Source organism: Momordica charantia (assembly GCF_013281855.1).
Source record: "Momordica charantia cultivar OHB3-1 chromosome 4 unlocalized genomic scaffold, Mcharantia_2.0 BLBB01000004.1, whole genome shotgun sequence".
Taxonomy (NCBI): Eukaryota; Viridiplantae; Streptophyta; class Magnoliopsida; order Cucurbitales; family Cucurbitaceae; genus Momordica; species Momordica charantia.
In genome coordinates, this window is record NW_028275162.1 from 19,161,217 (window position 1) to 19,178,657 (window position 17,441).

At 34.4% G+C, this 17,441-nt stretch overlaps 2 protein-coding genes across 3 annotated transcripts; one reads left to right on the forward strand and one right to left on the reverse strand.

Moving 5' to 3' along the window:
* Positions 1 to 7,942: 7,942 nt before the first annotated feature.
* On the forward strand, positions 7,943 to 10,597 carry LOC111010316 (uncharacterized). The gene is made up of 5 exons (XM_022283670.2): positions 7,943 to 8,370; positions 8,507 to 8,600; positions 9,592 to 9,629; positions 9,722 to 9,857; positions 10,134 to 10,597. The coding sequence occupies exons 1-5, from the start codon at positions 8,044 to 8,046 to the stop codon at positions 10,547 to 10,549; spliced, it is 1,011 nt and encodes a 336-aa protein (XP_022139362.1). The 5' UTR covers positions 7,943 to 8,043; the 3' UTR covers positions 10,550 to 10,597.
* Positions 10,598 to 10,745: 148 nt separating this feature from the next.
* Positions 10,746 to 15,042, reverse strand: LOC111010348 (transcription factor HBP-1b(c38)-like). 2 transcript variants are annotated; one of them, XM_022283718.2, is made up of 11 exons: positions 14,514 to 15,042; positions 14,264 to 14,376; positions 14,119 to 14,180; positions 13,793 to 14,011; positions 13,625 to 13,696; positions 13,487 to 13,546; positions 13,074 to 13,151; positions 12,902 to 12,956; positions 12,546 to 12,817; positions 12,182 to 12,427; positions 10,746 to 12,087 (listed from the first exon to the last, which is right to left on the reverse strand). In XM_022283718.2, the coding sequence occupies exons 1-11, from the start codon at positions 14,570 to 14,572 to the stop codon at positions 11,941 to 11,943; spliced, it is 1,383 nt and encodes a 460-aa protein (XP_022139410.1). In that variant the 5' UTR covers positions 14,573 to 15,042; the 3' UTR covers positions 10,746 to 11,940. The 2 variants fall into 2 exon arrangements, with proteins under 2 accessions (XP_022139410.1, XP_022139409.1); XM_022283717.2 differs by having other exon boundaries at positions 13,625 to 13,702; positions 14,514 to 15,040.
* Between the last annotated feature and the right edge of the window lie 2,399 nt (positions 15,043 to 17,441).

The window sequence follows — 17,441 nt, forward strand, 5'->3', positions numbered from 1 at the left end:
TTATTTTTTCGTTTTGATTATGCCTAAGGACGATATTTATCTGAGGAAAAAGTCAAAGAGAACAAAACCGTTTCAGATTAATCTTTGTTGTAAGAGTTCTACCATGGAGACCATTTGGACAAGATTAGAAGAAAAAAATTGTGAAACATTTAGAAACAATTGCTTCGGCCAATTCTTAGACTTTTCGATGGGAAAAACATCATCACAGCTTCTCCTACATCTAATATAACGACAGTGCAAACCAAAAAAAGCTTCTGAATTGAATTTTAGTATTGGTGGAAAGGTGGTAACATTTGGGATTAAGGATTTCGCAATAGTTACTGGCCTAAAAGAAAGAAAAAATGTAAAAATATTAAATATACATGAGAGTAATAGAAAACCATGACTAAAAATAATTAAAATATAAATAACTAAATTTAAAATATAATAACAAGCTACCTATTGCAAGCAATATACCTAACTACCTATTGTTTTATAAAAATAAAAACTAAATGGTGCAAAATATAAAATATTCAAGTGGCAGGTGGCTTTTTGCAACGTCTGCGATTATGACCTAGTTTATGACATCTGTCGCATCTTACTGCGGAAATAGCTTCAGCACAACTAATAAGTGTTTTTTTTCGTGGTTTACCAGCCGATTGTTTAACATTAGGAGGGAGGATTTCTGTATTGTCTGGTTGAACTGATGGAGATATGTTTTGAGTCCGACCAATAGGATTTAGGTTCCCAGTGTATAATAGTTGTAATGTTCTAACATGGTAGAATTTGTGAACAAACGAGTGTAACTCTAATCCTCTCCGACTTATGGCAAGACATGCATGAGAACATGGAATGAAATTTACATCCCATTGTTTGCAATTGCGAGTACAATAGAGGACATTTACATTGAAATGTCTATCGTTGTTGTGGACTTCATTAAGGTACTGGTCCACGGGGTATATCTGTAAATTGACCAGTAAGTAACATCAAGAACGATAAATAAAAGGATACAATTATATGGACAGCTTACATCCATTGTGCGATTATCTTTTAAGGATGAACGTAGAACACTAGCAGCCCATGGAGTAATTTCTATCTGTTGAAAGCTATAGAAAGATCTACGCTCGTAAAACCATCTTTGCATCAGGTCTCTTATATGTTCAAGAAGACGAATAACTGGTAGCTCACGAGCTTCACTAGAAGTGAAGTTGATACTTTCTGATAGACTTGTTGTCATTAAACCATGGCGATTCTTATTAGAAAATGCACGAGCCCATTTTTCATATTCAATTTCTTGCAACTTCTCCCTTATTGATGGAACTATTTGTTCCAGATGTCTCATATTTAATTCGAAATCAAATGTTGTGTATGCCCTTGCACATTTATTAAAAAATCCATTGATCGATTTGCATTTATGCCACTGTTTGAGATTCCTTAATAGGTGGTACGTGCAAATTCCATGATATGCTGCATCATATACGTTATAAACTCCTTTCGATATACTATTGTGTTGGTTAGACACTACCACTAGGTCATTAGGTTCATCAAGTACAGACTTTAAGTTACGGAAGAACAATTCCCATGATGCATCATTCTCATAGTCAACAATAGCAAAACCCAAAGGGTTGGAACTTGTTTTTTAAATGTGTGCCGTCAACAGATATAACAAGAAACCAGTGTTTCCATCATTCTATAGAAGCATACAAACTCATAAAGAAATATTTGAATATGCCTATAGCGTCGACCTTATGAGCTGTATATGTCCCTGCATGATAATTACTGGTAAATATACACATACACACCCAAATCGAAGAACCGATAAAAAAAAATAATGTGATGATAATGTTTGATACATATACATATATACAACGTATTTATAGTATCAATACATACATACATACATACATACATACATACATACATACATACATACATATATATATATATATATATATATATATATTACCTAAATTTTTCTCAATCAACCTTGATGCAAACAACGAAATGAGCGTGTACGACTCTTCGACTGACCTCATAATTGATTCTAATACTTTCTTTTTACCTCTCCAAGCTTTGTATTAACTAATATTAACATCATAGTTCTTTCGAGTGTAATTAATAATATCCCGAGGACTACAGCTATTTTTCATGTCCATGATTGTTTTCGCACACTGACTGACCATCATTGAGGTTGTCTGCCTATGATCATTCTTTACAACATCAATAGAACAACTATGTTCCTCCACATATTTTCTAATAGCTCATATTTTGCTATCTAAGTAACGAGAAGAACGGAGGTACCAATTGCATGATTCGTCTAGACACTTTAAAACCAACTGTTTTTTGTTGTTTTTTGTTGGATTTTACTGTTTTGAACTGAAAACTATCCTTCAAGGCTACAGAGTAAACTGCTTTCTTCAATTCTTCTTTCCTTAGAAAAACACAATCTTTTTTCAGTACAACGTTGGACGGGAAACCATGAATTTGACTCAGATCCATTAGTATGAGTTCCTTGCATTTATGGTGGGATGTCTGTACTTATGTCTCACCTCCATTCATGGGTCCATGGGAGTATTTACAACAATGCTATCTAGTGTAGACTGCACTTGTATAGAACTCTCATAGCTAGGATAGATGTTGATATTCACATTCGTCCGAAATGGTTTCCTACTTCCATCTATGAAGTCAATGCGGGTATCCACAGTATCAACGACAATGCAGTACTCTGTCTCCAACTCATTTGACAACACAATTATCTTATAATAAGAGACTTGTGACTATCATTCTTGACCAACGATATACATGAAACTTTTTTACCATCTGTTAAATGCATATTCTTCATAATGCCTTCGATAAGTTGCGACAACGTACAATCCTTCCGAATTAACATCTGTGAGATGTTGAAATTGTTGTATCCGTTTTTTTCACTCCACGTACCACCATATAAAATTGTGATTACTACATTTACCATTGTTACAAAGAAAGACGGAGCTAAAAGAAGAAGATATAGTAGAATGGCAGAAGGATGAGATGGAGACCGTTGAACACTGTAATACGTTTAAATTAAGTGAAATTACTAATAAAAGAATTAAAATAATGAAGATAAAATCCCTTGAAGGTAGAAAAGAAGTTTTTAATTGAATAGCAAGTTTGTTGGGATTGTTAAATACGTTTAAAACGTAGGAAGGGCATTGTAGGGAAAACACTTAAAAATGTAAAATTCATAATCTATCATTTATCCATTTTTGCAAAATTATAAACTAAGGGACATTTTCTTAAGTGGAGGGCCAAATTTAGCCATTTATATAACTTAAATTCTAAATAGAATCTATAAATATGGTAAAACTTAGAGGAGGAAACATGTTGATGATGATTAAAAACTACTACCATAACAGGGTGTTTAAATGAATTGTTAAAATCAACATAGAAAGTGTAAAAGAGGTATAGATGCAGTAGTTTATATATTTCTTGTTTGTTGATTTTTACAGTAATATTTACAAATTAGATTCATCGAGCTTACTATACTTGTATGTTTAAAGAAAAAGGAAAGGATCTCAAGATAGTTGAGGAAGAACGTGTTAGTGAGGTAATTATTCGTGCATACATGTATTGACATTCTACTTATGATATTTGAGTTATATAGTTGTATATACATGTATTGACTATCGAATTTTGTTAATTCTTGAATTGGTATACATAGTTGAGTTGCACGATAATTTTTTTCTAATGTTTTAAGGACGATACAAAGTCTGATGAAGAGAATAAAAGAGTGAATAATGAATCCACCGATGAAGATAAGAAAAATAACTCAACATCTAAAGAAGTTTAAGAGACTGAATTTGATGACGATACACGCCTAAAGACTACAAATTTAATAGGCATCACCTATTTTCCAAATCGTTTTGGTTTATGGGTTGTTAGTCTTCAATTTTTTAATTTACTTTTGTTGTAGATGATTTATTAAATGATAAAGAAATATGAAAACAAGAATACAAACAACATATGAAAGTATATACTCCTTAGTGGTTAGGTATATATACCAATTAATGCAAATATATATATATATATATACATTAAGAAAATAAAGTAGAACATGGAATAACAATGAGATGTGAGACGAATCGTTGTACACAAATCGTTTAAATTAATTGAAATATAAAAACAAAGTAATTAAAATAATTAACTTGAAATCCCTTGAATGTAGGAAAATCATTTTGAATTCAAAACAAAGTTTGTTACGTGGTTGAATATAAGAAAAGCTAAAAAACAAACATGAAAAAGGGTATTGTTGTAAAACCACGTTCTTTTGTAAAATTCCTAAAATACCCTTTAGCCATTTGTGCAAAATTTAAAATTAATGGATATTTTTTAAAACAGGTATCAAAATTTAGCCACCCACTCAAATTTCCCAAAATATGCGGTGATTTGAACACATGCAAAACTTTAGGGGGCAATTGTAGGAATGGCTAAACTTAATAACACATTTTAAAAAATGTCCAAACCTATGAAATATTGTAATAACGACTAATTGATTTTTTCCATTAAATTCTAAAATATTTTGTAGACAAAAATAGTCTTGTAACCAATTAAGTATATACACATCATTTTAGGGATTTATGATTTTTAACTAATAGCAAAAACAATGGGCCTTCATTTTAGGGAAAATCAAATGAATGAAATTAAAATAATTAACATTAATAATCAGAATTTGAAAGTGGATTTAAGAAAAAATTATTAAAAATGTGTTGGGGTAGATTTTGAAATTTACCCCTCTAAAATTCCAAAATAAGGGGATAAATAAGATTATTACTAGGTAAATGATAAAATTTACTTCTTACCTTTGACTTGAGTTAGAGAAGTTAGGGTTTTATGAGTCCCACCTTCTTCCCACCTTGTGGTCTCACGCAACTTCATGCGCCCCACAACCATCGGCTTTCTCACGAAGCAGATCCGCAAGCCGCCATCCTGCCACTCACCTTCAAGGCGACCATCTCGTCTTGCTGCTCACCTCACAAAGCAAATTTGTGCGCCGCTCACGTTCATGCCACAGTCCACGAACTAAAACCAGACCCGTCGCCGCCGCACCCAACCGCCGCCGCCCTCCCCGTTGGCCGCAACACGTACCATATCTGCTTGATGCGCCACGTCCCAAACTAGATCTACCATCCCGCAGCACGACCAGATTCGCCCAAGGCCGATACGATCCGTCGACCGCCCAAGACCAGATCCACCTACTGCCGCTTTGATATGTTTCCGATATGCCGCCCAACTTCCATCTTCTAGCAATTGTTCAAGGAAGGTAAGACCCTTTATTCAGATTTTTTGTATTTTATAGGTATTTAAAAAGATATTTTTGGTTTTCCTATATTTTAGGGTATTTAAAAAATACAAGTGTGGGACCGACATGTGTCTTTTGTTTATAATTAGATTTGAGAACTAACTGCAACAGACTTACTATATTTATATAGCTTAAATTCTAAATAGAATCTATAGATATGGTAAAAGTTAGAGGAGTAACATCTCAACAATGACTAACAGGACGTTCAAAGGAATCGTGCAAAATCAACTTAAAAAGTGAAAAAGATGTATAGATGCAGTAGTTTATATATTTCTTGTTTGTTAATTTTTACAGTAATATTTACAAATTAGATTCATTGAGCTAACTGTACTCGTATATTTCAGGAAAAGGAAAAGGTCTCAAGATAGTTGAGGAAGAACGTGTCAGTGAGGTAATTATTGGTATATACATGTACTGACATTCTACTTATGATATTTGAGTTGTATAGTTGTATATACATGTATTGACTTTCGTATTTTGTTAATTCTTGAATTGGTATGTACATGTATTGACATAATTGAGTTTCATGGTGATATATACATGTATTGAATTATAATTTTGATTTTTCTTTAATTGGTATATACGTTTATTGATCTTTTAATTTTGATAAATTCTCTAATGTTTTAAAGGATGATACAAAGTCTAATGAAGAGAATGAAAGAGTGAATAATGAGTCCACTGACGAACATAAGAAAAATAACTCATCGTCAAAAGAAGTTTAAGAAATTGAATATGATGACGATACACGCCCAAAGACTACAAATTTAAGAGGCATCACCTATTTTCCTAATCGCTTTGATTTATGGGTTGTTAGTCTTTGATTTTTTAATTTACTTTTGTTGTAGATGATTTATTAAATGATAAAGAAATAAGAAAACAAGAATACAAATAACCTGTGACAGCATATACTCCTTAGTGGTTAGGTATATATACTACTTGATGCAAATATGTATATATACATTAAGAAGATACAGTAGAACAATTGCAGAACGATGAGATGAGACATGAATCATTATCATTTAAATTAATTAAAATACAAAACAAAGTAATTAAAATAATTAACTTGAAATCCTTGAACGTAGGAAAATCATTTTGAATTCAAAACAAAGTTTGTTAAGTGATTGAATATAAGGAAAAGCCAAAAAGACATAGAAAATGGTATTGTTGGAAAACTACGTGCTTTTGTAAAACTCTTAAAATACCTTTTAGCCATTTGTGTAAAATTTAAAATTAATAGACATTTTTTAAAAGCAAAGTTTAGCCATCCAGTTAAATTTCCCAAACTTTAGGGGCTGTTTGGCCCAATGATTTATTAAGCCCGAAGTTGGGGGTAGACTTCCCAAGTCCACCTTCTGTTTGGCCCAAGAAGTTGTATAATCTTGGTTAAATAACTCCACACGGAGTTCATTCACAACTCCTCCTCAATCCACGTGCGAAGCTTTCTCTCTCATCCAATTCTTTAGCAGTTTCTCCTCTCTCTCCCTCAATTTCCTCGTGCTTCTCTCTCCCTCTCACGCTTCTTCTCCTCTCTCTCTCTCTTTTTTCTTTCTCGTTGCTGCAAATGCTGGTCTATTGAATGCGTGATGGTGGGTGTTTTTGTTCGTTTCTTTTCTTCTTCTTTTTTTTTTTCTTTTCTGGTGGGTATTTTTAGTGTTTTTGTCTATTTAAGTTTCTTACTCAAAAACGATACAATCCAGAGAAGAAAATTGGAAAATTGCTTCTGCATTCTATTTATGTTGAGTGTTTCTCTCTCTCCACTTTTGGGTTGAGGGGACCAAAGACGAAGTAGAAGAGTGGTGGATGTGCATGATTTTGTAAATCGATGATTACGATTTCTTTCCATATAAGTCTTGTGCTTGTGACATTCTCTGTACTCTGTGTATGCGCTCCCTCTCTTCTCCCCTTTTTTTCGTTCTTTTTCTCTCTCTCTTCTCTGTGCTCTCTCTTATCCCTCTTGTTTGGCTTTTACCTTTCTTCTTCTCTCTATTTTTAGGTTTCTACTCCTTTTTTATTATTAAATATCAAACTTTTTTTTCTCGAAAAAAAAAAATCAAACATTTTCAACATTTATAATTCATAGAAAATTTTAAATTATCAAAAATATTTTGATGAAGTTTATTAAATGCAAATTAAATGGGTGAGAGAAAAAGAAAAATAAATGGAGAAAAAAAAAAGAGAAAAGAAGATTAAATGGTAGAGAGAAATATAAAAGAAAATGAAAAGATGTGGAGAAAGTTAAAAAAAAATGCAGGGCGTTTGATTTTTTTTTTTTAAATTGTGTAAAATTAAAAATTAGATCTTTCTTAATTTTTAAATGCATTAATTTCTAAAAAGAAACAAAAAATCAAAATAACTACTTAAATAAAACTTTGAAATATTCATAAAATAATATAACTTAAGATCTAAATTATAGAATTCATGAAACAAAGTTTAATTAATCAAAATTAGAAAAAATACGTAGCTCTAACGGGACAATAGAGTAAAAATGAAGTGAAAAAATATGCAGACAAAAATTCAGATTAAACAACTCCATATTTAATAAATCTACACCCCAAATATAGATTTCATAACTATAGACTAAATAATTCTATACCTCAAACACACATTTAATAACTCCAGATTAATTAACTCCCCACGTCACTCCCAACACCCTTGAAACAGCCTCTCGTTTCAAAATCGAAATTGGAAGCCACAACTTCGCCACGCACACGCTTTTCACAGAGAGAATGGCGTCGGCCATGATAGCATCTCAAGCTTTGCTCTGCAACAACTCCTTTCCAGCGATTAAACCCTATATCCTAACGTCCTCCTCCTCACTCTCTCGTTTCCGATTTTGCAGACCGCAACCACTGCCCACCACCGCTTTCCCACCCTTACACCATCGCCGGAATCGTTCTCTCACCTGTCCCGCCACTCGCCGGAAACCCACATTGCCGGATTCTGCGGCCTTTTCTGATGATGGTGATTCCGATGTCCGACGGGTGCTTCAATTTCTGCTCTGGACCGCTGAGGCGGTTTACATTTTGTGGCTATTTCTCCTTCCTTATGCCCCGGTTTGTTTTAATCGCTTCTGCATTTAATTAAGCCTAATTCTGTGTTGGGAAATTGAGGTTTTACCAAATAGATAGTACTTTCTTAGTATACTCTCGTGGATTTATATGAATTTCTCTTGGTTTTTGATAAGTACAGGGAGATCCTGTATGGGCAATCAGTTCAGAAACGGTGAATTCTCTTGTGGGGCTTTCTCTGAATTTTTTCCTTATATTGCCTGCTATAAACTCCGGTATGCCTGATTTGCTGTTTCCTTCACTTTATGACTAAATTCTTTTTTGTTATTGTAACTTACGTTATTGCTGTCTATCAATTCGAAAGTATAGCTGATGTTTTGTTGATCAATTGTCTTAGTATTAGTATTGGGAACTGTCTCGCTCCAAACATTCGTTTTTCTTTTCAAAAAACTGTATGAAGAAGAAAAAGAACCCCTATAGCATTTGATTGGGTTGTGGTGAGGAGTTGAAGGATAGAGTTTCTGTGGTGTCGTTTCAGGTTGATTTGCTATATCCTCAAAGATACCATGTTCAAACCCTGGTTACAAAATTATGACTGTTTGATAACTATTTTATTTTTTGTTTTCTATTTTAAAAAAATCATCTTATGCGCACTACTCCCGGTCCCACCTTGTTTTTTTTTTATTTTGTTATCTACTTCTTTAAAAGAATTTCAAAATTTAAACCAAATATTTAAAAACTAGAGAAAGTAGAAGGTGGAGTATGCTAGGAGCAAAATGTAAGAAATGGGGCTTCTGAACACCCTGGTTATTGAAAAAAGGAAAGAAATGAGAGCATTACCAAACGATGTCTATGTTTCTTTTGCTTAGGACTTAGATTTCATATTCTAGTTGATTCCACAACCTTTGAGTGATACCCCTTAAAGTTTGAATGTTTCTTTACACATAAGTGGGTAGTTTAAATTCATTCTTCATGCTATGAAGCCTTATCAGAATCAGCATTTATACATGACCAGATCAGTCAAGGATTTTATCATTCATACATTAACTTATGATGAATAAGGACCTGATTCTAAAATGGGTGGTTCACTATATTTTTCAGACTCGTTTGTATTAAGGCAGCATCTACATTTCTATTATGCTCATATCAAAAGCTAGCAAGATCTATTTAACTTTGTAGAACATTTGCCACAATTGTAACATGAGAATACGTTTTACAATTTTGGTTCCTTCATGATTTTCGGCGATAAACTTTCTGGCAGGACAGTCGGCATTCGTCTAATTGATGCTCCTGTTCTTCACCCAGTAAGAATTATTTGCAAATCATTGACCTCTGATATATCATCTTTCTTTATTCAATGACACCATTGTCATAATGGGCTTTTCTCTCTCATTAGATGTCTGAGGGATTGTTCAATTTTGTCATCGCGTGGACACTCATGTTTGCTCCCCTGCTGTTCACGGATCGAAAGAGGGACCGATACAAGGGTTCGTTGGATGTATTATGGGGTCTGCAGATGTTCCTTACAAATAGTAAGTTTTATTTCTGTCTATTTTTTGTTTTTACTAGAAGTTGCAGTCGAAAATATATTTTCAATGAGCGTTGACTATCAGTTGCAATGCCTGAGAATTATAAGATCTGTTGAATGATCTTTATGTTCTCTTATGGTTATCATTATATGCCTTTGGTTTCTCCATATTGGTTAGGGCTGGAAAGGATCTGGGATGATAACTTACACTTCAGATACAATAATTAAAATGGCGATCGGATAACTATTTTAACTAACAACTTTTCATGTCATCCACCAGCCTTTTTGATACCTTATATGGCAATCCGACTTAACAAGGCTAGCGGAAACTCTCCACTGCGCCAGCAGTCGAGGCTGGGGTCTCTGATGACCAATGGGGCGCCCGTCGTTGGCCTGATTGGCGGTGCAGCATGCATCGTATCCATAATCTGGGCCTTCGTTGGTCGAGCAGACGGTAATTTTGGAAGCATAGCGGAGAGATGGGAGTTCTTGATCCAATATCTATATTCAGAGAGGTTAGCTTATGCATTTATTTGGGATATTTGTCTTTACACTCTGTTCCAGCCTTGGTTGATTGGAGAAAATCTTCAAAATATCAAGGAGAGCAAGGTTGGAATTGTAAGTTCTCTTAGATTTATCCCTGTTGTTGGCTTAATTGCCTATCTTCTTTTTCTGAAACTTGATGAGGATTTATAACATCAGCTTGTCTGTGAATAAGTAAATTATACCAGAGAACTAAAGTAATTAGCAGGTGTCTCTAAAAATTAAAAAAAAAATTAGGCAAAATAAGTACTTTATTTCTTTTTAGATAAGAAAGTACTTCCTTTATTTTATCATTCAAACAAGCTATTGATTCATCTGTTGGATAAATGGGTAAATGTTTTCCAAAATTATTGACATGAAAATACTAGTGAAATGGCTCTCAAATCAATTCGATTTCAACCTAAAGGTTTAGGTTAGATGCGGCTTGCCTTAAGATCAAAACTCTAGAGACAGAGAATAAATTTCTTGGCTCAAGAATCGAACACTCTATCAGGGATCATCAATCATACTTAGAATGTTTGCATATGAATGTTCTTGGTATGCAACTCAAGTCAAGACATGAATTGAAAAAGGGAAAAGGAAAGCCTCAATGTCTAAAATACATTCATCAAAATTGATCACCATTACCTCTTTTTAGACCAATTTTAAAAATAAGAAAATATTTTGGAAACAATTTCTCATCGAAATTGAAACTTCATCCATACTTTAAAACTAAGGAAACATAAGATTATTTTTATCTTTTTTTTAGTTAAACATGTATGGGTGAGGATCAAACCATGATTTTTTAGATGATAATATATGTTTCATTCAATAAACTATATTTTAAGTAGCAAATTACATATTACCTACTCTCGTATATACATTTTCTAATATAGTGTCAATTTTTTCATTGGTTCAACAGTCGAGAGGTTGGAGAATCCTTGTTTAGGAATCAAGAATTCTCATGGGAAAAATTTTCTGTTCAATATTAATTTAATTTTTTTCCCAAAAAAATCTATAAAATATATTTAAAATCAGATATATTTGGAAAAGTACATACTAACAAATCAAAGCTTAAACCAAATTGGAAAAAAAAAAAAAAAGAGAAATTTAACTAACTCTTATCGATCTGTCTCAAATAAAATGCTTGGCCATACTTGTTCAATTCATATTCAAATGTCAAATTTGAATCATTTTTTTTACTCCAATTAAACTTTTTTATACAAGTGAACTCTAATGTTTAAACTTGTAGAGTTAGCAAAAGAAAGTACAAAAAAGGACTAATATATGACTACATTAATCTCTATTAAACCATACTACCAATAAAGCATATCCTTGGAGAAAAATATATGGTAAAGACACTTTGGCAACACAACAAAGGGTTTCAACTTACAAGCTAACCCCCTTTACATTTTCTATGACTTGGGATAAAACACAATAAAGCAGCAACAAATGGATTCTTGAAACAGTCTCCAAAGTTTCATGGTTCCAGGTTCTCACAGAAGTTGCTGCAAATTACCTCCAACAATGCCCTCAGCCAAGTGTCGATATGGCAAGGCTAGATATCAGTCTCTCGGACGTGCCAACCATAGAGAACTGAGAGCTCGAAGACGCGAAATGTAATCACTGATGACGAGGAGCGCTCGTGCAGCTTGACGAGTAGTTAATATCCTATGCATTTGTTGGAGTGTTTGCTGCCTTAGAAGGTCAGCCTAGAAGAGAAGATACAAAAGGACTCCTCAATCAGCTGCACACATGCTTGATTGTCACACAGTTTATACGAGCGAAGAGTTTTGGAGTTGTTACCTGGTGGAGAAAGTTCTCAAGCGTCGTAAGCTTGCTCATCGCAATCGCCATTTGGCCCATGTAATCCGCAACATTTCCCGAACTGGCTGGACCTAAAGAAGCAGTGGAAAGAGTTTCTACAAGAGATTGTTGCAAGGCTTCAATCCCTTGTGACAATGCATCTTCAGCTTGTTGGGAAGATTGCTGCAAATTGCATATACCCATCAACTGCTGATCTGTTAAAGGCTCCAAATGGTTCCCAACTATCTGAATTGTTGTTTCAAAGGCAAGGGCAGGAGAAGTTAGTTAAACTGAAACGCACTGATTCTCGTATCGAATAAAAGTGAATGTAGATCTCGAGCACATATATGAAACAGTTTATAACCTTTAGAAGTTCGGACGAACGGAATCCTCCCAGCCACATGAAACACCTCTCAGCTGGTGTCTTCCACATGCCTGAAAGAATGTGGAATACGTCGGCCTTGGCACCTACCCTCTTCAGCCTGAAGAGTTCATCGTAATGTGCCATCACCCCATCGACAAGAAACCGCAACTCGTCGTCGCCCATCTGAGAATTTGCAGATGTTCTCAAATCATTGATCAGCCGCTGATGCTCATCGAGCCACCGTGCATAGTCAAGATCAAATGCCAAGGCCCCTAAGAACACCATAGTCGATACATCCCATAATTCATATAACAAACTGATATGTTATAAAAACATCAACTCATCTATTAGCTTACCATTCCCTGCCATTGATAAACAATGGTCTCCAGCCCCAGTAGCCAAAAAAATGCCCTGAGATACCAATCAAACACAAACCAGAAACACAATAAACTTCCCATAATCAAGGAAACTAGAACCTTTACAAGAAAATCAACCATGAAACCCAGGAAGCCTCGGCCAATCGAACACCTGTTGGCGCGCTCGATGAAGCTCCTGCTCTAGCTGCGTAAGCCTCAGTCGACTATTTTCCAGCTGCTGGACATATGCCTATCCAAAACCAAAACCTATAAATGTTCCAAATATGTTCCCTTCATCAACTCAAGACATCAAAAACCTAGTAATCATACATACAGAAAACAAAAACCTAGTATTCATCCAAATGAGCTCACACATTTGCATATACTCATGGCTCAAATTGATTCCTTTTTTCATTTTACAATTGGGATATCATCGGTCTCACTTCTTGCATTACGCTCATACGCACCGCCAGCCCCGAGATAACAAGGATTTTAAGTTATTAAGTTTTCGACCCGGACTCTAAATCCAATCCTAGTATGAATCTGAGTCTTGTTTCAAATAATAAGAGAGAGATAGAGCATTACTTTCTTCCTCAATCGACTCTTCCTGGCTGCTTCTCGATTCTGAGCAAGCCTACGAAGAGTCTGTTGAAAAATTTCTATGGTTACAGATTGAAGTTTTCAAGCTATATTTGGAAGAGAAAAAAGCCTTATAGAGAGGACCTTCTGATCTGCAGATTTCATTTTAGAGTGATCCAGAGAGTCCACCGCCATGAGAGCTCCATTTGCAGCTCCCTGAAACTAACAAGAAAAAAGAAAACAGAGACCATAACTACTCACCACCAGAAACTCCCAAAAAAATTCCATTTATCCATTTTCTGATTGAACCACCTGGTTTCTCTCGTCGGTGTCGATGTCTGTGGAAGTGTCAGTCTGCTGGCTATTATCTGCCATGGCTGACTCTCCCCAGTTCTCAAAGCTCCCGTTTCCCAACGACGACGCAGCCGCCACCGTAACCGCCGTCGTATGCGGCGGAGCCACCCTCTTCAGCCGCATCAATTGCTGCCCTGTGTCTAAATACCCTGTTCCTGATGACGCCAAATCCGAGCTCTACACAAACCCATCAAAATCCGCCATTGAAACCCAGATGCAAACCCTCGTAAATTCAAAAATTTCAGAGAGATGAAAAAATAGAGAAGTGGGTATGAACGAAATACCGCGTACGGTAGGTGGATGGGAAGAGCACCGGCGTGGGTCGATTTTAAACCGAAAACAGAGCCTAGAGGATAAAATATATTTAAAATCAGACGGTAGTTAGAGAAGAGGAATGTTTAAGAGAGAGAGAGAGAGGAGAGAGAATACTTGGGCTTAAATCAACAGCATCATGGTGATGAAAAGCAGCGGATTGTTGAAGCTCCTCAATATCCGGAAGAAAACGCGTATGATGGCTATGGATTCCCCCACTCTCATCTCCCCTGTTTTCACACAAGCAATAATTAAAACAGAGCCGCCATGGAACTTATTACAACCAAACCAAAACCCCCAAAACAGAGTTTCAAATAATCAAACACTAAAAACCAAAAAACTCCATTAAAGAGCAATGCTGGGCTACCGGAGGAAGATGGAAGAAGAATGGGCGTAAAACTGTTCTGGGTTCTCAAAGCTCTGCATTTTTAACTACAAAAAAAAAATAGAACGCCCCCACTTTCTTTCACTTTCTCAGGAAACAAACAAGGAAATCTGGGATGGTAAAAGCAGAGCGATTGAAAGTAATTGCTGGGGTTTGGGAGAAAGAAAGAAAGAAAGCAATGGCAGTGCAGTGCAGTGCAGTGGGAGGAAAATCTTTAGATGTAATCTTTAAGAACAGGATAGCGGATCAGTCCTACAGAGGCTCCTCCTTCTCCCCCTTTTATTAAAGAATTGATTTGTTTTGGGTTTTGTTCGAAGAAGGAAGCAAGAAAGAATCAGACTTTTTCATTATTGCTCTCTGACTTGGGATTTTAGTTTCCCAATACTCTTCCAAGTTCCAGAGGTAAAACAGATTTCTCTCTCTCTCTCTCCTCTTTCTGTACGTAACCTTCGTTTCAATCTCCAACGTCCAATCCCCATTATCGACCTCTTTTTACCCGCTTCATTTTTTCTTTGTGCTTTTAACAGAGAGATGAAACAATGGCTTCGTCTGTGTTGCCTTCTTTCTTCTTTTGCGTTTGAAGTTTGAACTTTGAACTTTGAGCAAGACATGTCACCGATAAAATTATGTATTATCAATCATAAACTGAGGCAATGTACATTATTTAATCCTATAATTAAATCAATTCTAACTTGCAGCTTAACTTCTAGCAATAATAACGGTAATAGATTAATATAAGGAAAGAAATATGGATACCAAATTCTAACTTGCGTTTGATGTAGGGGTTAAGTGCTATACCTGTAGATTTCTACTAAAATGACAGGAAGAAATAGTACCAGAGTTTACAATTGTTTGAGAATAATTTCTCTTGCTTTTTCTAAGGAAAGGCTCACAAATTAGTCTAAAAGTTCTCTGTAACTCGCAACAAAATAGATTTCTCTCGTACTCTCTCTTTTGTGTATCAATTAAGCGCTCTATTGCACCACATTTATAAAAAGAAGAATTGTGTCGACTTTTTCTTTCTACATCACGACTTCGAATTAACGAAACAAAAGAAAGTTACAAAAAAATCACTACAACACTGGCTCTAGGGTAGAGCGTCGTGGCTCTGCAAATATAAATTATCTTTCCTTGTCCTTTTTACTTGCAAGAGTGTGTCCTGACCTTTCATATTAGCATCGTGGAGTTCTAAACTTGAAGTTATGCCACAAACCAATATCATGGCTCTCTACAACAGTGTCAAGATACTTGTGCTCGAAATTTATGGTTCTACATCATCTTTTTGACTCCATATTTTAAATATGACGATGTTTCTTGAACATCATGGAACTTGAGAGTGGTGAAATGTGAAAGAGGGAAATACAGATTGGAAGGTCTTTTTTCTTTTCTTTCTTTCTTTCCATTTTTTCTCTTGTTTTTGTGAAAGTTGGAAGCATAAGTAAGGTATTGGGTTGGTATATTTTCATTTTGTTGTATTCTAAGTTCAATGAATCATGATCCCAAACTATGAAAAATGAAAGCTAATTATTTTTTCAATCATCTTGATCTGTATATATAAGTTTATAACTTCAAAAATATTAGGGCCGGTTCGGTTGGAAACTCGATTCTATTTTTCGTTTTCAGATTCACTTAATCAAATGGATTCAACCAATACGTGTTTGTCACGATTTTGCATATTCGTTTTTTAAAACTATTTTCGAATTCAGTGATCCAAACAGTAGAAATTCTGAAAACGACTTTTTTATGTTTTCAGTGTTTCCAGATTTAGAATTTGAAATTTTGAAGATGCAGAATTACATCGAAAAAAGATAAAAATTTTGGTAAATACATTACTTCATATTATAAATTCATTTTATGTTTGTTAAACTTAAAACATGTAAAATATAATGTATTCTAAATTATATAACTTTGTAAAATAATAATTATACAAAATTCATAAAAAAATGATAATAAATTAATTAATATAAATTTAGATTAAACTAAAATTTAATTTGTAACTACTCTTGGTTTACAAATATATTACCATACACACTGGACAATTTTTTAAATTGAGATTCAATTATCAAATCGTATATTAAACACATATCTTCTGGATAAATTATTTACTCTCTTTTCTTCTATTGTTGTTTGTCAAGTCTTGTCATTTTTTATCCAATAAGACAGATTATCTCATTTAGTTTATCTCATTTAGTTAATCACGTTAGTGGTAATTAATTATGTCAGTAGTATGTCATAATTACAATTCAAAGTTCATATAATTGAAGATGGAAATTAAAAAATACAGAAATAATTCAATACAATTATGTGCATTTCAAATATTATTTAAAAGCAAGCTTACATTAAATTGAAGCAACCCACCATCCACGAGTAAAGAATAACAATATTGAAACTCTTTAAAGTCAAAGAATTAACAACACGAGTTACAAATTCTACTTGATGGACAAGATATTACATTTCAAATTCACCAAAAACGTATAGGTAGGAGTTAGCTGGGAAGGTTTAACAAATCCTCTGAGTACAAAAGACCCTTCGAACTTACTGAGTCGTTTTTCAATAACAAATGTAGAGTATGAGTCTTTAAACCTCGAACTCCAAGCAAAGGAGTGACATACATTTTATTGCTAATTTATGCTCATGTTGTTAATCAAAAAAAATGCTAATAAATAGGTGCGGATGCCAAATATCCTCCTAGATTACTTCCTTTTCCATTAATTATGGTTGGCAACTTAAAAAATTGATTTTAAGAAAGTTTAAAATCACTTTAAATAGATTTTTATGGTATCACTTAGGCGATGATTTTAAAAAATCAATTATACGTAAATCTTTTTTTTAAATCATTCATTCTACCCTCATTCCCAAACATACCCTTCGACTATCAACTTGAAAGGTGTATGCATCTAGTTATAGGAT

What these genes read in the sequence shown, in the direction of transcription:
- LOC111010316 (XM_022283670.2), top strand. Translation starts at nt 8,044, where the DNA reads ATGGCGTCGGCCATGATAGCATCTCAAGCTTTGCTCTGCAACAACTCC. An exon ending in ATGCTCCTGTTCTTCACCCA is followed by an intron (nt 9,630 to 9,721) that starts GTAAGAATTATT and finishes CTCTCTCATTAG; the next exon opens with ATGTCTGAGGGATTGTTCAA. An exon ending in GCAGATGTTCCTTACAAATA is followed by an intron (nt 9,858 to 10,133) that starts GTAAGTTTTATT and finishes GTCATCCACCAG; the next exon opens with CCTTTTTGATACCTTATATG.
- LOC111010348 (XM_022283717.2), bottom strand. Translation starts at nt 14,572, where the DNA reads ATGCAGAGCTTTGAGAACCCAGAACAGTTTTACGCCCATTCTTCTTCC. An exon ending in TGCTGTTGATTTAAGCCCAA is followed by an intron (nt 14,181 to 14,263) that starts GTATTCTCTCTC and finishes TTTATCCTCTAG; the next exon opens with GCTCTGTTTTCGGTTTAAAA. An exon ending in CCATCCACCTACCGTACGCG is followed by an intron (nt 14,012 to 14,118) that starts GTATTTCGTTCA and finishes GGGTTTGTGTAG; the next exon opens with AGCTCGGATTTGGCGTCATC.